Source organism: Taudactylus pleione, unplaced genomic scaffold (genome assembly GCF_031769625.1).
Source record: "Taudactylus pleione unplaced genomic scaffold, aTauple2 ptg000017l, whole genome shotgun sequence".
NCBI classification, from domain to species: domain Eukaryota; kingdom Metazoa; phylum Chordata; class Amphibia; order Anura; family Myobatrachidae; genus Taudactylus; species Taudactylus pleione.
The window spans coordinates 8,276,109-8,297,504 of NW_028284419.1; the positions used below are offsets into that span (position 1 = coordinate 8,276,109).

General features: G+C 43.4%; 1 protein-coding gene across 2 annotated transcripts in view; it reads right to left on the reverse strand.

Moving 5' to 3' along the window:
• The window catches only part of LOC148540782 (flavin-containing monooxygenase 5-like), a 61,263-nt gene that overhangs the window by 22,610 nt on the left and 17,257 nt on the right, over nt 1-21,396 (reverse strand). For both annotated transcript variants that reach the window (XM_088481757.1, XM_088481748.1), the window contains exons 3-5: nt 9,996-10,184; nt 7,166-7,328; nt 4,136-4,278 (exon numbers count right to left, since the gene is read on the reverse strand). In XM_088481757.1, coding sequence (XP_088337883.1) covers nt 4,136-4,278; nt 7,166-7,328; nt 9,996-10,184 — 495 coding nt within the window. The remainder of the gene's footprint in view (nt 1-4,135; nt 4,279-7,165; nt 7,329-9,995; nt 10,185-21,396) is intronic.

The window sequence follows — 21,396 nt, forward strand, 5'->3', positions numbered from 1 at the left end:
AGAAAAAAGTGCACAATTGCGGTTTTGGGGTGCAAACTTCGGCAAATCCCCCCGCACCCTTGGGACAGTCCCCAAAAGATAAACTGTATCAAAAAAATTAAAAATGACTTTAGAACACCCCAAAAAAATACTTTCGTTTTGGGGGTGAAAAAGTGCAAAGTTGGGGGACAAACTTAAAAACTATCGAAATTGACTTCTGGGGGGTCCCCAAGTATGGGGCAGGTGTTTTTATGATTGAAGGTGCTTGCGGCAGGTGGATTTTTTACGTTATTTAAAACCTCACTTTAGCAACTTAAAAATATGCTAGCACCCATTTTCATGTACCCCAAATTTGCTGGGAGTAGTTATTTCCTAAAAATAAATACTGATTAATGCTATTCTTCACCACTTGTGTTAAGGAGCTAATTGGAACCATTTGTCACAATTTAAATACCCCAAATACCTTCATTAGGGCTATAGTGATCCCCAATGTTAGTGCATCTTTTGGGGGGTGTCAGGTCAAGTTCCCCATATTTGACAGGACTTTTCGTCTGTTTCAGTTTCGCCCAGTGCCGTTTTCACGTCCTTTCTAATTGAATATAGGGAATAGCGGGAACGCGCCCGATGCTGTTTCGCATGCAAAATACGTGATGTAGACGATAAGTCCGGCAGGCGAAAAAGTATCGCGGGTGCAAAACTAATTGAATACGGGCCAAAAAGTTCTCTGCTAGAGATTTTAAAAGTGCACTGGTTTAGAAGTGCTCTATAGAAATGGTGTGGTGACTCTTACATGGCTTTCTATAGGGGGGCAATTAATTTCTTGTCAATATTTTTGGTGAGTACAGTAATATTGCAGATGTTCCTACGTACCTCTATGGGCTACAAAGGTAAACCTGCAATGGTGGTTCAAATATCGGCAACTCGCAGTCATATCCGCCAGGTGTTATCTTCAAGTTTATAAAAACACTATTATGGGAATTCCATTCATGGAAACGAACTTTGGGAGGAGTGTTTTATGAGTATTCTGAACCATAAAATCACTTCAATTACTCTTCATAAATGTCTGTCTGCACGTAACAATACTGTAAACTGTTTCTCAAATGATGAACATAGTATCTTAAGCTGCAAACACATGGTACGATCTGCACAAGCAACGATATCGCTGAAAGATTTCCCTTAAACTTTCTGTAGTGCAGGACAAACGATATTGGGTGTGCAAACTGATAGATATCTATGATAGATATCTTTCAGTGAAGTCATCCTGACACATCTCTGAACAGGCAATTCTTGACGATATCGTCCAGGTTGGCCTGCATGTACAGACGACCATAGATATCGTTATCGTCCACGCGGGAATGCGCATCGTTGGTCGTTCGCTGTTTGCTGCATAAACTGAACGATATGAACGATTTATCGTTGAACAATATTGTTATCGTTCAAAGATATTGTACCATGTGTACGCACCTTAAAACTTGTGTGATTGTTGTAGAAGAAACAATATACTTCTGAGGCACTTTTTGCTTTAACTGTTTTTTTTCTTCTTTTGGCCCTGAAAGCTGCTTGCAACTCTTGTAACACCTGTGCAAGCAAACAATCTACTCATGGGACATAGGGCTTTATTCAGACCGCCTCGATGTTTGTCTAGTGCACATGCGCACGAGGGAGCCGGCTCCTTCGTGCGCAAGCGTGAGACCCGCTACAACCGACAGCACCGGTCGTAGCGGGTCTCTTTCCAAAGGGGGCGAGTTGTCGATGTTGATTGACAGCTCGCCCCGTTTGGAAGGCGGGCCGGGGGGTGGCAGCCCAAACGGAGGCGTTCCCATGGGAACGCCTGCCATTTGGGGGAGGCCCCACTGACATCACTAGTGATGTCAGTGGAGAGCTTCCGGCTCTTACAGAGCCAGAAGCTCTCCGGGGCTTACGACAAGTGAGACCCTACCCTAGGGTCTCGTCGTAAGCCCCGATGGTCGCGATGGTCAATGACCATCGCGACCATCACCCTAGCAGTCGTTAGAGCTGTGGGTGTTAACCCACAGCCTAACGACCGAAACAGAGGCGGGCGGTCAGGATGCAAGCGGCTGCCCAGTTTCTGAGTGACCGCTTGCATCCTCCGACCGCCTCTGAATGAGGGCCATTATGTAGGCAAATCCCATTATTTTCAGTGGGATGTAGTCAGCGTCCCGCCGTGCGGGATGCCGATGGTCAAAATACCGGAGCCAGAATCCCGACAGCATTGGGATCCCAGCTCCAGAATCCCAGCCACAGGCATCCCGAAGATAAATATCGAGGGTCAGGGTTTAGGGTTAGGTTTAGGGTGCGGGGAGGGGGAAGTTAGGTTTAGGCACTAGGGGGAGTTTAGCTGCAGACACCTGGGAGGGACGGTTAGGGGTAGAGAAAAGGGTTTAGGGTAGGATACTTACCTAAAGGTGTCGGGATTCTGACTGCGGGATGCCACTGTCGGTATTCTGACTAGCGTCATCCCGACCGCCAGGGATCCCATACCCAACCAATTTTCAGCACCTGAAATCATGTGGAGAACGTAGCAAAAAAAGTCTTGTATACTGTCACCATTAGTTTAACATCTAAATATGTTTTTCTTTTCAACATATCAACATACAGTCATTTGTGTCCATTGGATCAAAACACACAAATATAAGTAGTATGGGCTGGGTACGGGATGCTAGCGCTCAGGATCCCGTCGGTCAGAATCCCGATGCCTGCATCCCGATTGGGTTACAATACAAGGAGGTAAGTATACTACCCTTCCTCTACCCCTAAACCTAACCGTCTCCACAGCAGCCTAAACCTAACCTTCCCCCTAGTGCCTAACCCTAGCCCCTAACTCTCCCCATAACCTCAATATTTACCATCGAGATGCTGACGCGTGGATTCTGACTGGCGTCGGGATTCCGGTGCTGACATTCTAAGCGCCAGCATCCCAACTTCGGGATATAAACTACATCTCGGTAATATATATATGATGTATACGTCAATGCCATGGAAAATGGCCATCTATTCTCTCCAGGTAAACTCTCTAATAACCCTCTCATATAAAAAAAATACCGACTTCAACCAGGCTCAGACCCAGGACACTGAGCACAGGTTGAAGCTCGGCTACCACTTTCACACAAGGGTGACGACCCGGGTTATTCCTGGATCATCACACTTCACACCAGACCTGGGCCTTACAGTGACCTGGATCTTCCGGTATTCAATGGGCGCATGGAAATGATGTAATTTCCAAGTGTTACTGTCCCTGGTCAATTAATTTCTTTTGGGCGTGGGGGTTGCACCTTTTAGACTTGAGCCGGGTCATTGACCCGGGTTGCAAGTCCTGGGAAAAACCCTGATAGCGACTGCCAACCCGGGTCAAACCTTTCACAAATATGTCAGACCCAGGTCTTTAGCTTATGTGTGAAAGACACACAGGTTTTTGGCTACTGTGTGAAAGGCGTATAAATGTCAGGTTTATACGATTCAGTAAAATGTATTATATGAGCCATGTAATTGTGTGGTTACTAGCATGACACCATAAAGCAGTAGACTATGTTTTTCAAAGATTTAAGGTTAACCATTGTGGAGATATGGCTTTGTTTAACACGGATAACTATGTAGCAACTACTGTACACAACTCTATATCTTATGCTGGCCATACACGCTGCAATTATCGGGACGATCCGCCCGATCGCCGCGATAATTGTAGCGTGGGGGGAGGCGACCGAGGGTTAAATATTGCTCGGTCGGGCATGCTGGATTGTCCAGCATGCCCGTCCGGTGCGATATTTACCCGGTAACTGTCGGACGCATCGGGCAGTGTATGCCCAGCGCGGCCGACAGACAGACATTTTCTGTGTTCCTTCCTATGGAAGGAACAGGGAAATGTCTCCTCCCCCGGGGGCGGAGCGCAGATGTCGGGCTATACACTGTGAGATTTCTCTCACAGTGTATGCCGCGGACATCTGCGGCTGGCAGCCGGCCAGATAAAATGTCTGTCGGTCTGACAGGCATTTTATCTTGCCGTGTATGCCCAGCATTAGGGAAGTGTTTTGTCTGTCATGCCACAAGTCTAGGAACACAGCAAAAGAGCATTTTTCTGATTTCATGTAAAATCTGAACAATGAGCTATGTTTTATTCTACGTATTCTCATGACTGAACCTGAGATGCCGTCCTGCTAACTTCCACAGCAATGTCCCCACCGGAGTTTCCAATCCCGATTACAATAACTCTTTTCCCCTGAAATTCTTCTGGGCTCTTATAATCTCGGCTGTGAAGATAGTGCCCTTTAAACTTCTCAATACCTATAATAAATGAGGATAGATAAATTATACTACTTATATTGCTGTTATCTCTTTATAGCTTAATGTAAAACCAAAATATGCCTTTGTTGAATTGCTCTTCAGGTACAGTTTATCTGTATCATCAATGGAAGGTATGAGATATGGACACAGTGACACATGACAAAACTATGTTGTTTGAAAGCAATCTAGTGCTTAATCCCACTAGTGCACGCAAGAGGGGTTTCTGAGTACCCAGAAACCCCCCCCTGACAGACTGGAGAGCAGGATCTCAATTTCTTAAGCCCTGTCCCCTCGTGGCTAAATGTGTGGGTCAATTGGGAGGAGGCGGAGCCAATATGACTTGATTCCATTAGAAATGCATAATATGGCTCTGCCTCCTCCTGATTGACCCACGAGGGGCCTAATGACATGTTGCCAGTCCTCATCATAGGTCTACAACCCGCAGCTGCTGCAAGGTAAGTGTGTGTGTAATAGTAGGTGTGTGTGTGTGTGTGAAACCCCCCTGTAAAAATCCTGCGTTTGCCCCGGAATCCTGTTGTTTGACCAAGCAGGGATCAACACAACAGGTGGTAGAGTCTCTACCTAACTCCTGATACTCATACAGTTAATTGATCAGGTTAGCCAAAATGACTAGCAGCAAATATAGGAAGTAAAGTACAAACTTCATCAAGGATACGCAAAAAAGAAAAGATATACACTGCGCTTGGTCAATAGCTTAAAATAAATCAAAGTCCGGCTCTGTGAGCATAAAGCTCTGTTCTCCGGGTATAGTGTTAAAGTTCCTCTGGGAGTTCTCCGGGTGACAGGTAACACGTTGCTGATACATAGAAGACACAGCTGGTAATGACGTCAACGCGTTTCGTCTTGAAAAAGTCTCTACAGCTAAAGAGATGAAACGCCTTGATGTCTTTACCAGCTGTATCTTCTATGTAGCAGCAACGTGTTACCTGTCAACCAGAGAACTCCCAGAGAAACTTTAACACTATACCCAGAGAGCAGAGATTTATGCTCACGGAGCCACACTTATTATTAACCAGCAGCGGCACAAGGAAGGAGAGTGAGCATTACCCCAGCCGGTAGCCGATAACATCGGCATCCCTCCTTCCCTCCACTCCATCTTTGTGGACGAATATATATACAGGAGCTCAACACCCAGGAAGCCTGTTTCCCGAGGACCCGTGTGGTACAATAAGGGAGTGCGATTACTATCCCAGCCGCTAGGCGCTAATACCGACATCCCCTCCTTAGATCACCACATACACGGGGGCTACAATACCCGAGAAGCCCGTCCCGAGGATCCGTGCTTTACAAGGTGTGGCTCAACGAGGCAGCTATTATCTGTGCTGGGACGCCAGAACAGATATTTGGACTCACCTTATTAAACAGGTATCTACATGAATGACTGCTACATTTTTATATATTTTTATGCCTACCTGGATATCCAGTTAATGTGCTAAATAGAAATTGAGCACACTTTAAAACTTTGGAATCTCTTTTGGATACAAACACATTTATTTATAAATATTGTCTCTAATCATACTAGCAACATTGTGTCACTTATGTGATTTTTTATTACTTCTATTATGTCTGTGTCTATTTTTAGTAAAAGTATATATTGTTCATCACAAAATTGATTTAGTATTATAATTTTTTTACACACTTTGATTAATTTTAAGCTATTGACCAAGCGCAGTGTATATCTTTAATTTTTTGCAAGTGGGGATCAAGCAAAACTTTCTTCCCTCTGTTTATTCATATACAGACCCTCTATTTCCCCATTATACACCTCCCCTACACCGAATCCTCTTTCTCCATACTAAATATTTCTGCACCATCTCCCCTTGCCCCCATTGTATATGTTTAGACATAAATCCCCTTTTGTCCACGCTTTATATTAAAATATACAATAATATACAACTATACAAATAGATCCTCCTTTCTCCTCATTACACAGCTCCCATTTTTCCCACTATCATCCATAGGCAGCACGGATGGTGTAATGGTTAGCATTACTGCCTCACAGCACTGAGGTTGTGGGTCAACTTCTATCACAGCCCTAACTGTGTGGAGTTTGCCCAATCTCCACGTGCTTGCGTGGGTTTCCTCCAGGTACTCCGGTTTCCTCTCACAAACCAAAAATATACTGGTAGGTTAATTGGCACCCAAAAAAACATTAACCCTAGTATGTGTGTGTGTGTGCATGTGGTAGGGAATGTAGATTGTAAGCTCCACTGAGCCAGGAATTAAAGAGGGAAAACAATGTACCAATTGATAAAGTGTAATTGTTATACATGAAAAATTGCTAGTAAAGGACACTATAAAAATGCAACTTTGAGGAAAAATACATCATATATGTATCACTATATACCCATGAATCAGCCCAGCAGTCAATAAAGAAGCCTAGTGACTCTTCTGAATGGTAATGGATTGTGGCTGATAGTACACCGCATGAAGCAACTCCAGCATACAGTCGGTGGACCTATTCTGTCTCCAGTCCACTGGAGGATATAAGGAGCCAGTATACAGTTTGCAGAGTGGTGCATCAGATGTGGAGGAAAATATGAACTATACAAAAAACATGCTTAAACCAGGATGTAGTTAGCTTATCGATGGTTAAAATGTCGACAAACAGAAGATAGACAGCAAACGGTATGTTGCACCCAACATGACGGCATGCTGGTAATGCGATGTACAGCATTGTGACCGTGACAGCTTTAGAAGTTTAAAATTATATTTTAACTGGATAATATTTTTACATTTCAGTGCCAGGATTATGACAGGTGTCAGGATTCCGGTGCCGGCATTCTGATCGCCAGAATCCCCGTGGTCGGTACTATGACTGCACCCCCCCCTAAAACACTTGACAGAATTAATAAAACCAGCTGACCTGGAAATGATTCCAGTGGTAAATGGGCATCTGTGTGGTGCCCACTGCATACAAGAACTGCATCAAAGATGGCTGCCTGCTGCTTGCCATCCTTTTCAGTGATAAGATCCCATTGTCCACTTTTGGCAAAGTCTGGCCGCTTCTTAATACTACACACTGTGGTCTGAAATAAAAATGCATAATTTTAGTAAAAAATACTTACAGTACAGATTAATAAAATAATTAATAAGACAATATTTATGTTATGACTATTATTTGGCACCCATCGCTAATATCATAAATATAAATATACACTTATGCTGTACTTATTTTAGTATATACAAGTAGAATCCCATTTCCCATTATGTATATGTATTAAATGTGCTACATTGTCCCATTTCAGCTTTCACTCTACAGAAAGATCATCTGACAACTTTGTTTGACCAATTTTTGGTAAACTTGCTGCTATTCCATTATGTTTTTACATGTAAAAGACCATGGTCCTTATTTAAAAGTCTGTGAGGTACAGTAAAGGCATGGGTGTGATTCTGGCGAGTTAGCCCATTATTTAAAAGCGACAATCATTTAAAAGGCAAAACCAACCTACTGTAGTTTAGCTTATTAAATTATTAGCACTTTAAAAATGCAAGCTGACCTGCAGGAATCGCACCGATGCCTGTAACTCACAGGCTATTACATAAGGGCCCATAATATTACAAATATTGGGCTTGACTCTAATGCTGCCCATACAGGGTGTGATATGCACCTTGCGATGTGACGGGGGATCCAACGGCCTACATATCGGGCGGTACCCACACACGGAGCAATCGGGTGGCTGAACGCCCGATATGCTGGCACCCCCTCCCCCCGCATAGCGCTGCATGAGATCGCACATCGCATCCCCAGATCAACTGAACCTGCAATAAGATCAGGGGGTGCGATGTAAGACCCCATGGGTGCACGCACTGGCTGATATCATGCCCATACACGGTATGCTACAGCATCAATATCGTACCAATCCGTCAGATCGGCTGCTATATCGCACCGTGTATGGGCACCTTGAGTCGCACATAATGCAGCTACAATTCTGTCTGCTTGCAGCTAATGGAAATCATATGCAAACATCCTGATCTATGCTGCTGGCTCACAATCACTCCTAGTAGTGCATACAGGCCATAACCCGTTTGCTAAAAATCAAAATTGCCTGACCATTGTACTAAGCTCTGGAAAGTGATAAACTACCAACCAATCCACTCCTAACTGTCATTTCTCAAACACAGCCTGTAAGATGACAGTTAATAGCTGAGTGGCTGGTAGTTTATCACTTTCCAGAGCTTAGTACATCGCCCCATAATACTGAGCGCAGGTAGAGGCGCAGAGAGAGGAGGGGGCAGTAAGTACTAATTACCCAGCCAGGCTTGTTGGATGTGCCTGGGTCAGGAGGACTTTAGGGTATATGTACTAAGCCTTGAGGCAAGATAAAGTGGAGAGAAATAAATACCAAGCTTTCAGCTCCTAACTGTCATTTCTCAAACATAGTGGTCTATGTACTAAGCATTGGAGAAAGAAAAAGTGGATGAAGATAAAGTACCAACCAATAAGCGTCTAACTGCCATGTTACAGGCTGTGTTTGAAAAATGACAGTTAGGAGCCAATTGGTTGGTACTTTATCTCTCATCATGCTTACTACCCCCCTCTTTTTTTAAATAGGGACATACGATAGTACACCTGAACAATGGCCATGGCCTCATGGGGAAGGGCCAGGGAAGAGATAGGGGAAGTCAGGAGATGCTTGGGATAAAAGAAGAGGAAGCTACAAGTGAGAATGATAATAAACAGGAAAATTGACAGGCCCAAACAGCGCCCCCTGCCCTGCGGTGTCCTACACCACGGCACAGGTCGCACCACCCTAGTTACGGCCCTGCTTACTACATCTACCCCATTGGCCCCTTTTGCAGTGCTGATGAAGAGGGCAAAAGTCCCCTTGTGCAGTCGCCAGTGCCCAGACCCTCCTCGCAGCAGACTTATACGAAGACCAACAGGTAGAAGCAGCGCAGCAGTTAGTTAGTCTCAGGATGTGGAAAGTACCTCTGCAGCTTGGCAGGGTACAGGAGCAGGTGGGGAAGCTTCACCTCGGGTCTGACAGCTGACTTAAGTATGTGGCCAGCTGGCTGCAGCTTACAGCCGCCTGCTCGGAGCTGCACTGCTGCAGCATCACTACATGGGCGTGGATGTTATTGTGTTATGGGGTCGATCGCCCTGATCGCACCCTCCTGGATCCATTCCTTTCCAACCACCTGTGCCCTCTGTGCAACTGCCGGCACACCCTCAGCAGTGCATGCATAGTATTTTTCATTTCAACATTTTTGAGGTGGCATGGTCTCATTTCCCCGGATTTGGTCACGACTCTGTATCTAGGCCAATAGTCGGCCCTGAGCACATGCTATTATTTTTTCCCTTATTTGAAAGGGTTAATTGTATGTTTTATGTATATTATGTATATTTGTATGTTAAGTCCTTCTTCTTTTAGAAGTAATTTTTTAAAAGTTAAATTTTAAAGCGTTCATTAATCATAGAAAGCAGTGCTCCCAACAAAAAAGTCTTCTTTGTCTCCTTCGTCCTATTTTGATTTTTCTCTGACTCTGGGGAGCACCACCAACATATTTAACTTTGGTCCACAGTGTGGCATTTAAATTATCTAAGTTGGGCTTAGCAAATGTAATAAAATATCTACCCACCCTGGTCCAGCAGACCCGTGGGTGGGGTTATAATACCAGTCTTGTGCGACTCTCACCCCCTTGTATCTCTCACAGATATTATTTTTTCAGCTCAGGATACCTTAACTTCTTACCTTGAAGTGGATATATTGAAGCAACTGAAAATGATCGGCATACATTTTGAAATACTTCAAAATCTTAGAGTTGTGCATGAAATTTGGGAACTCAGCCGGAATAGGAAAGTCACTATAACACATCATCTCTTTGGCAGTGTTGATAATAACCGATTTGTAAATACTTGCTCTTCCTTTTTCAGGATTTTCCTGCAAAAGTAAACATTTGTGAGAACATGTTGTTTAGTACATCAGAAGAAAACTGCTGCAACAATATATACAACAATAAAACTATGGAATACAGTTGTATGCACAAGTTTGAACACCCTTTGTCAATTTGTCTATGTCGCTGAATGTACAAGTGAAAATAGGTTAAAACAGGGATGTCAAACTCAAAATACCAACCGGGTCGAATTTTCAAGGTCTAATAGTGTGTGGGCCACAAGAAAGAAAAAAAGTCTAAAATGCAATTTTGAAAGGCTTATTACTAATAAAATTAATGCAGTGCCCCCTGTAGTAGTGCCCCTTATCAATGCCCCTGTATTAGAGCCCCTTATGCAATGCCACTGTAGTTGTGCCCCTTATGCAATGCCCCCTGTATAAGAGCCCCTTATGCAATGCCCCCTGTATTAGAGCCCCTTATGCAGTGACCCCAGTAGTGCCCATTATGCAGTGCCCCCAGTAGTTTTCATTATGCAGTGCCCATTATGTAGTGCCCTCAGTAGTGCCCATTATGTTGTGCCTCCTAGAACAGGTCCCACTCAGTACTTACCTCTCTCTTACTTACCTCTCATCACACTGGCCGATGGGCACTGCTCCCGCGTAGACGCTGCCGCTGACTGCACGCAGGCTCCTCTCATCGCGGGTGACGTCACTCGTGAACTGCATCACTGGGAACACTGGCCTCTGAAGCGATCAGAGGCTTCTTTCGTCTGTGATAGCTTCAGAGATCAGCGTTCCCAGTTTTAAATGCAATAAACACTGCCCAATCGGAGCTTAGCTCCGATCGAGGCAAGGGTTTGGGCTGCATGGTAACTGTATTTGGGCCCACACAGTCGGGCCGCATAAAATGTTTATTTGGGCCGCATGCGGGCCGCATGTTTGACATGCCTGGGTTAAAACAATATCTGTAGGGAACAATTTCAAACATGACATATTGCTGCACATTTTAATGCACAGTTACTATTTATTTCTACATTTTATCAAATTAAACTAAAATACCACAGGCAATGGGAATAGTACAAATGTTTGGGCACCCTTGCATCTGATTCATTCATACATTTTTTTAAGGCCTGAAAACTTGATTGGTTCATCAGGCCTTAAAGCAAGCCAGGTAGGGACAATTCCATAGCTGAATAAATACTCTGAACTTTCCAATCTCTAAAAGGTATATTTACTAGTGCTGGGTTTTAGAAGTGGAGATGTTGCCCATAGCAACCAATCAGATTCTATCTACTATCTTCAATAAGGTGCTAGAAAAAATGTTAAGTAGAGTGTGATTGGTTGCTATGGGCAACATCTTTACTTCTAAAAACCCACACTTTAGTAAATATACCCTTAAGTTTGTTGTGCTTATTCTCATCAACATTGGGCTCATCTAAGCAGTTGTCTGAGGACTTGGAAATAAAGATAGAAGCCTGTTACAAAGCAGGGAAAGTTTTATAGGAACACATACAGTACTATATATTCCCTTCCAGATTGGAATGTCCCTGGACAGAAGCATCATTGGGGAAGAAAGTTAAGGAATACTTTTGAAGTCATGGCAAGGTTTGGAGGCATCCCACAAGGCCCTACTCCACACTGGCCGCTCAATTACCAGGGAGGCATCCCAGCTGCTGGGTGAGTAGTTTCAACCTTGACGTTAAATCACCCGATCGCTTATATCGAAGGGGCTAAGATCCTCATGTAACATTATGTTTGGCTGCCTTCACCAACATTAGTGCAAGCAGTTGTGCAATGATAGCTGTAGTGCACAGGTTCTCAAACTCGGTCCTCAGGAACCCAAACAGTGCATGTTTTCCAGGTCTCCTCACAGAATCACAAATGAAATACTTAGCTCCACCTGTGGCTCTTTTATAATATGTCGTTGAGTAATGAATACACCTGTGTACCTGCTGGGTGACCTGAAAAAATTAAGGCACATAGAAGTTTTAATAGTCAAATCTAGCCAATAAAAACATTCTATTTTTTAGGTGTTCTTCTACATAAAGCTGAATTATGGGCTTAATGATGTGGGACAGGTATGTAGGGGCTATGTATAGAGTAGACAGGACATTTTGAATTTGCAGCTGGGAGTTTGTTTTCAAACTGGCTTAAAATTACATGAAAATCACTTTACAGTCATTTTATCACAAATTCATTCGAATTTTCTAATAATACGAATAGGACTCAAAGTGCTTTACATTTGCATTCAAAATACAAAATAAGATTAACAGCAAAGAGACATTAGTGAAGTGAGTAAACAGGTGAGTCCTGAGCCTGTTTGTGAAGGATTCTAGAGTGAAGGTCTCAAGAACTGTGCGGGGAAGCAAGTTCCATAGTCGGAGCTGCAAAGCTAAAAGCTTGACTCTCAGATGCATTTAGGATGATTATAGGTACTGCTAATAGTCCTTCATCTACAGATCGCAGTAATCATGTGGGACAGTAAGGAATCAGAAGCTGCTTCAGGTATCTTGGACCCTGGTTATTATGTAGGGCTATGAAAGACAGTAAGCCAATCTTGAAACAGATCCACCATCTTATAGACAGCCAGTGATGGGAGTAGAGTGGGTGTTATGTGGCTGGAACTGGGCTGGTTGGTAATAGCCTATCAGCTGCATTTTGTATCAGCTGCAAGCGGTGCAATTCTTTTGCACGGAGACCAAGGTAGAGAGGGCATTGCAGTAGTCTAAGCATGATGATACAGATACATGTATGACAAATACTTTTTCAATATTATTTACCCACTATTACTAAAAAAATCAACCTTTGGACACATTAACCATGCAGACTTACAGTGCGGCTTCCACGATAAGCATTTTGTAATTGAATTAAGGGTTGTGGGAGCGCGCATGCTAAAAATAGCTCGAAGTGTGTGTTAATGTAACCTATGGTAAAATCTCCACTTAGCATGGCTAACTGAATTGGCCTCTATATCTGTTACAGAAGATGTTTTTTTTTTAACTTCTTCTAGTTAAATCCTCATGTAACATTATGTTTGGCTGCCTTCACCAACATTAGTGCAAGCAGTTGTGCAATGATAGCTGTAGTGCACAGGTTCTCAAACTCGGTCCTCAGGAACCCAAACAGTGCATGTTTTCCAGGTCTCCTCACAGAATCACAAATGAAATACTTAGCTCCACCTGTGGCTCTTTTATAATATGTCGTTGAGTAATGAATACACCTGTGTACCTGCTGGGTGACCTGAAAAACGTGACCTGTGTGGGGTACTGGGAACTGCTGCTGTAGTCTATTTGTTTTAAGCAGTGTCTGAGTTCAGACTATTAATATCCCTGACCTCAGTCTGAATACTCTGTTGTTCACTGCTTGGCCTATCCTTTGCCTGGACTTTGGACCTAGTTTTGTTGTGTGCCAACTGTATTGACCTCTGCTTGGACCTTTGCATCTTGCTTGTAAGTGTTTATTACACTGCGTGATCAGCCATTAGTGCATGATTTATTAGGTACTATTATAGTGTCTCCTATACTCTGTGCTGTCATCCTAAGAATAAACCTCCAATACTGTATGCATGAGACTTGAGAACAATTGAGTGCCAGTGAGTATATTGTGAGGCTAAACACTGGACTCGTCCTATAAATAACTAGAACGAGGATAGTCATGGTCTTCACTTTTAGTAGCTCTCTTTCCCCTAGAGCAAAAAGTGCTCACCTGTACTTGGTTGCCCCTAAACCTTACATATGCTGTAGTAGAGTCTTATCCTAAGAAGATGTTAGCGCAGGAAATATGGGAGACACAATGCTGTAACTGATTACTGCAAAAAGTTAAAACATGCCATAAAGGCTTTGCAACTAAATAATATGATCACATGTCCAGGCAGAGGGCAGGGTAGGAAGCAAACAATAGACTACAGTATCTTGGTCAAAGTAGAGGATCAAGCAGAGGTAAGGCTAGACAGCTAAAGATATAACAGTCCGGGTCCATGTAGAGGTCAGAGCAGGCAGCAAACAAAGGCATGGTCTGGATCTCACTTCATGAAAATCTAAAGGCAGAAAATGTCAAGTGCCAAGGATAAAATTCTCAAACAGTCCACTGCACCTATGAGGAGCAGCACAGTGAACAACTGCCTGCAATAATGTAGGTGTTACCAGTCAGAGTGCTCCAATTAAGTCAAACTCCCATTACCATATGCGGCTGTGGAATGGTCATTTGACTGATCATTTAACTACTCCCGGGTCACTTGGAAACATCTGTAGTATCCCGGTAACCCATCTAACCAATGAAGTCAGTTAAGAAACTGAAACTGAAAAGAAGATGTTTCAAACATACAGCAATTCATTCTGTATTTCAAAATTAACCATAGAGGACTGGAATAGCCGTCCTCAGGATTGAATATCATTGAAAATCTGCATGATGTTTTCAAACATCTATTTTATTTATGAAGACCTAAGTATGTTTATCACTGCTCTTTTTGCAGAGTCAGCTTTTCGGAATGGTGATACTTTTCCCCTTTATCTAGGCTGTCTCCCGCTCAGCCTGCAGCCTCTGCCCCATGTCACCCCTCTTCCTACCTGCAGCCTCTGCCTCGTGTCTACCCTCTACCTACCCACAGCCTCTGCCTCTATCCTCTCCCCTGTTTTCTCCTCTCCCCGCGCTCCCCTGCCGGCTGCCTGTCCCAGGTGTCCCATCTCCCTGTGCTCCCCTTCCCGGAGCCTGTTCCTAGTGTCCCTCTCCCTGCACTCCTCTGCCAGTGCCATAGCCTGTCTCTGGTGTCATTGGAGAGCTGCCAGCAGTGTTTCTAGATGGGGACAGGGAGCAGTGATAAGCCGCCGGAGGCAGGGAAGATAGGCTGCAGGTGCTGTGGAGGGGACGAGGGAGGGAGCTGTAGCTCCCAGCCTGCAGTCTGCCTCTATCTTCTCCCCCGGTGTGCCCTCTCCCTGCGCTCTCCTACCTGCAGCCAGTACCTAGTGTCCCCTTCCTCTGTTCCCCTTCCCGCAGCCTCAAATGATGAATAGGCCCCTGAGTCTGTCACTTAATTTATACAAAAGTAGGAAAATTATATTTTCACCTGATTTTGTAGAAATTAAGTGATGATGAATAGACCCCTTAGCAGGCTTAAGTAACCATTTAGAAGCCATAATTTCTACCAAAGCAGGTGTTACTGAGCACTGGCTGACAGGGTGTCTTAGGGTCAATGTACTAATAATTGCGGCACTGCCGAGATTATAATGAATCTATCTCGCCGGGGATATTTAATTTTTAACTAAAATATTACCAAGTGGAACTCGCAGGGACAGCGGTTGCAGTTACTGCGAGTTATATCCCCGGCATTTGGGAGAAGTCTATCATAGAAGTGAAAGACTTCCCCGGGAGAAGCTGACACTGCGAATGTGCATAGAGCTGGCTTGGGGCTGCGGGGGAGAGATTGAAAGATCTCTCTCCTGCACCTGCAGCCTCCATAGGTTTACAGTAGTTTACACCAACTGAAGATGTTGTAAACTACTGGGCTAAACTCAGAAAAGCTTTGCTTATTACATAAGGGTGAAATCGTAGTCCCCATTGACAATAATGGGGACTGCAATCTGAAGTGCTAATTAGCACTTTGCCGGGGATTTCTGTGAAATTATGCAGTTTCTGCATAATTTTATGTAAAAATCAGCTTGATACATATGCCCCTTAATCTCTTTATTTCATTAATACATATATGTAATGTTTAAGATTGTACCAAGAGTACTTGACACCAGGGGCGTAGAGAGCGCCGCCGGGCCCCAGTAAAGAGGGGGCATGGCCTAATTGTGGGAGGCGTGGCCACGTAATTTGTATAAATTATCAAAATATTCATGAAGTGTTTTAAGCATTTTTGAAAGTCTCTGCCGTGAGAATGTTACATGTGGCAAGGCACACAATGGCACAGTGACAGCAGATTAGGAATTAAGGGTCATGTTCTGCAGTAAGGGTTTACTATTCAGCCGCAATCCAACACTGCCATCCAAAGGGTAAAGTGAGATGTGCATGCAATATCATTTGACCTAGTGGGTCTCTCCGGGTCCCCATTGCTGGCTATCAAAGAATGGCAGTAGCTAGATTCTCACAGCTTAATAAATTGCTTACAGTCACTGTCCCTGAGTGACGTCAGAGAAATCTCAGATATTTCCGGCAGTAGCCCTATGTTAGATATGAAAAAAAGGTGAGTCTCTTGTCAGCTCTTTGCCACTTCTTAAAAAGATCACTTAGTCAACAACACTGCAGTTATCAGCAACTACTGCATTACATTGGTAGGCATATCCATTTATTGACTGTCCTAGGGAGTTTAGGGAAAAAAAATGTTCCTTTACCATTTAAATATTTACTTATTGAAGTTTTGTGTTTATTTCGGTTTATGGAGCCCAGTATCAATATTTGGTGACTATTGGTAATGTTTCAAACCTGTTATATTTTAAAATATCTTCTTGACACTCTGGGGTCTAATTATTCTAACCTTGCATTACAAAACATTATCTATGGCTGCATATCACAGCGATTCATAATGTACACTGCAAATTACTAAGCTGCAAGGAGTTTGTGAATGCGTAGTAAAACTTGACCTGGATGGGATGCTGTAAAGCCCAAAAAAAGGGATTATCGTTGTTTCATAAATATCCCTATTTAAAGCAAAAAATGTCAGGACTTGCTTTCAAGCCTCTGGTACACCCCCCCTCCCCCTCCTAAAAATTAAGGCACATAGAAGTTTTAATAGTCAAATCTAGCCAATAAAAACATTCTATTTTTTAGGTGTTCTTCTACATAAAGCTGAATTATGGGCTTAATGATGTGGGACAGGTATGTAGGGGCTATGTATAGAGTAGACAGGACATTTTGAATTTGCAGCTGGGAGTTTGTTTTCAAACTGGCTTAAAATGACATGAAAATCACTTTACAGTCATTTTATCACAAATTCATTCGAATTTTCTAATAATACGAATAGGACTCAAAGTGCTTTACATTTGCATTCAAAATACAAAATAAGATTAACAGCAAAGAGACATTAGTGAAGTGAGTAAACAGGTGAGTCCTGAGCCTGTTTGTGAAGGATTCTAGAGTGAAGGTCTCAAGAACTGTGCGGGGAAGCAAGTTCCATAGTCGGAGCTGCAAAGCTAAAAGCTTGACTCTCAGATGCATTTAGGATGATTATAGGTACTGCTAATAGTCCTTCATCTACAGATCGCAGTAATCATGTGGGACAGTAAGGAATCAGAAGCTGCTTCAGGTATCTTGGACCCTGGTTATTATGTAGGGCTATGAAAGACAGTAAGCCAATCTTGAAACAGATCCACCATCTTATAGACAGCCAGTGATGGGAGTAGAGTGGGTGTTATGTGGCTGGAACTGGGCTGGTTGGTAATAGCCTATCAGCTGCATTTTGTATCAGCTGCAAGCGGTGCAATTCTAATGCACGGAGACCAAGGTAGAGAGGGCATTGCAGTAGTCTAAGCATGATGATACAGATACATGTATGACAAATACTTTTTCAATATTATTTACCCACTATTACTAAAAAAATCAACCTTTGGACACATTAACCATGCAGACTTACAGTGCGGCTTCCACGATAAGCATTTTGTAATTGAATTAAGGGTTGTGGGAGCGCGCATGCTAAAAATAGCTCGAAGTGTGTGTTAATGTAACCTATGGTAAAATCTCCACTTAGCATGGCTAACTGAATTGGCCTCTATATCTGTTACAGAAGATGTTTTTTTTTTAACTTCTTCTAGTTAAATCCTCATGTAACATTATGTTTGGCTGCCTTCACCAACATTAGTGCAAGCAGTTGTGCAATGATAGCTGTAGTGCACAGGTTCTCAAACTCGGTCCTCAGGAACCCAAACAGTGCATGTTTTCCAGGTCTCCTCACAGAATCACAAATGAAATACTTAGCTCCACCTGTGGCTCTTTTATAATATGTCGTTGAGTAATGAATACACCTGTGTACCTGCTGGGTGACCTGAAAAACGTGACCTGTGTGGGGTACTGGGAACTGCTGCTGTAGTCTATTTGTTTTAAGCAGTGTCTGAGTTCAGACTATTAATATCCCTGACCTCAGTCTGAATACTCTGTTGTTCACTGCTTGGCCTATCCTTTGCCTGGACTTTGGACCTAGTTTTGTTGTGTGCCAACTGTATTGACCTCTGCTTGGACCTTTGCATCTTGCTTGTAAGTGTTTATTACACTGCGTGATCAGCCATTAGTGCATGATTTATTAGGTACTATTATAGTGTCTCCTATACTCTGTGCTGTCATCCTAAGAATAAACCTCCAATACTGTATGCATGAGACTTGAGAACAATTGAGTGCCAGTGAGTATATTGTGAGGCTAAACACTGGACTCGTCCTATAAATAACTAGAACGAGGATAGTCATGGTCTTCACTTTTAGTAGCTCTCTTTCCCCTAGAGCAAAAAGTGCTCACCTGTACTTGGTTGCCCCTAAACCTTACATATGCTGTAGTAGAGTCTTATCCTAAGAAGATGTTAGCGCAGGAAATATGGGAGACACAATGCTGTAACTGATTACTGCAAAAAGTTAAAACATGCCATAAAGGCTTTGCAACTAAATAATATGATCACATGTCCAGGCAGAGGGCAGGGTAGGAAGCAAACAATAGACTACAGTATCTTGGTCAAAGTAGAGGATCAAGCAGAGGTAAGGCTAGACAGCTAAAGATATAACAGTCCGGGTCCATGTAGAGGTCAGAGCAGGCAGCAAACAAAGGCATGGTCTGGATCTCACTTCATGAAAATCTAAAGGCAGAAAATGTCAAGTGCCAAGGATAAAATTCTCAAACAGTCCACTGCACCTATGAGGAGCAGCACAGTGAACAACTGCCTGCAATAATGTAGGTGTTACCAGTCAGAGTGCTCCAATTAAGTCAAACTCCCATTACCATATGCGGCTGTGGAATGGTCATTTGACTGATCATTTAACTACTCCCGGGTCACTTGGAAACATCTGTAGTATCCCGGTAACCCATCTAACCAATGAAGTCAGTTAAGAAACTGAAACTGAAAAGAAGATGTTTCAAACATACAGCAATTCATTCTGTATTTCAAAATTAACCATAGAGGACTGGAATAGCCGTCCTCAGGATTGAATATCATTGAAAATCTGCATGATGTTTTCAAACATCTATTTTATTTATGAAGACCTAAGTATGTTTATCACTGCTCTTTTTGCAGAGTCAGCTTTTCGGAATGGTGATACTTTTCCCCTTTATCTAGGCTGTCTCCCGCTCAGCCTGCAGCCTCTGCCCCATGTCACCCCTCTTCCTACCTGCAGCCTCTGCCTCGTGTCTACCCTCTACCTACCCACAGCCTCTGCCTCTATCCTCTCCCCTGTTTTCTCCTCTCCCCGCGCTCCCCTGCCGGCTGCCTGTCCCAGGTGTCCCATCTCCCTGTGCTCCCCTTCCCGGAGCCTGTTCCTAGTGTCCCTCTCCCTGCACTCCTCTGCCAGTGCCATAGCCTGTCTCTGGTGTCATTGGAGAGCTGCCAGCAGTGTTTCTAGATGGGGACAGGGAGCAGTGATAAGCCGCCGGAGGCAGGGAAGATAGGCTGCAGGTGCTGTGGAGGGGACGAGGGAGGGAGCTGTAGCTCCCAGCCTGCAGTCTGCCTCTATCTTCTCCCCCGGTGTGCCCTCTCCCTGCGCTCTCCTACCTGCAGCCAGTACCTAGTGTCCCCTTCCTCTGTTCCCCTTCCCGCAGCCTCAAATGATGAATAGGCCCCTGAGTCTGTCACTTAATTTATACAAAAGTAGGAAAATTATATTTTCACCTGATTTTGTAGAAATTAAGTGATGATGAATAGACCCCTTAGCAGGCTTAAGTAACCATTTAGAAGCCATAATTTCTACCAAAGCAGGTGTTACTGAGCACTGGCTGACAGGGTGTCTTAGGGTCAATGTACTAATAATTGCGGCACTGCCGAGATTATAATGAATCTATCTCGCCGGGGATATTTAATTTTTAACTAAAATATTACCAAGTGGAACTCGCAGGGACAGCGGTTGCAGTTACTGCGAGTTATATCCCCGGCATTTGGGAGAAGTCTATCATAGAAGTGAAAGACTTCCCCGGGAGAAGCTGACACTGCGAATGTGCATAGAGCTGGCTTGGGGCTGCGGGGGAGAGATTGAAAGATCTCTCTCCTGCACCTGCAGCCTCCATAGGTTTACAGTAGTTTACACCAACTGAAGATGTTGTAAACTACTGGGCTAAACTCAGAAAAGCTTTGCTTATTACATAAGGGTGAAATCGTAGTCCCCATTGACAATAATGGGGACTGCAATCTGAAGTGCTAATTAGCACTTTGCCGGGGATTTCTGTGAAATTATGCAGTTTCTGCATAATTTTATGTAAAAATCAGCTTGATACATATGCCCCTTAATCTCTTTATTTCATTAATACATATATGTAATGTTTAAGATTGTACCAAGAGTACTTGACACCAGGGGCGTAGAGAGCGCCGCCGGGCCCCAGTAAAGAGGGGGCATGGCCTAATTGTGGGAGGCGTGGCCACGTAATTTGTATAAATTATCAAAATATTCATGAAGTGTTTTAAGCATTTTTGAAAGTCTCTGCCGTGAGAATGTTACATGTGGCAAGGCACACAATGGCACAGTGACAGCAGATTAGGAATTAAGGGTCATGTTCTGCAGTAAGGGTTTACTATTCAGCCGCAATCCAACACTGCCATCCAAAGGGTAAAGTGAGATGTGCATGCAATATCATTTGACCTAGTGGGTCTCTCCGGGTCCCCATTGCTGGCTATCAAAGAATGGCAGTAGCTAGATTCTCACAGCTTAATAAATTGCTTACAGTCACTGTCCCTGAGTGACGTCAGAGAAATCTCAGATATTTCCGGCAGTAGCCCTATGTTAGATATGAAAAAAAGGTGAGTCTCTTGTCAGCTCTTTGCCACTTCTTAAAAAGATCACTTAGTCAACAACACTGCAGTTATCAGCAACTACTGCATTACATTGGTAGGCATATCCATTTATTGACTGTCCTAGGGAGTTTAGGGAAAAAAAATGTTCCTTTACCATTTAAATATTTACTTATTGAAGTTTTGTGTTTATTTCGGTTTATGGAGCCCAGTATCAATATTTGGTGACTATTGGTAATGTTTCAAACCTGTTATATTTTAAAATATCTTCTTGACACTCTGGGGTCTAATTATTCTAACCTTGCATTACAAAACATTATCTATGGCTGCATATCACAGCGATTCATAATGTA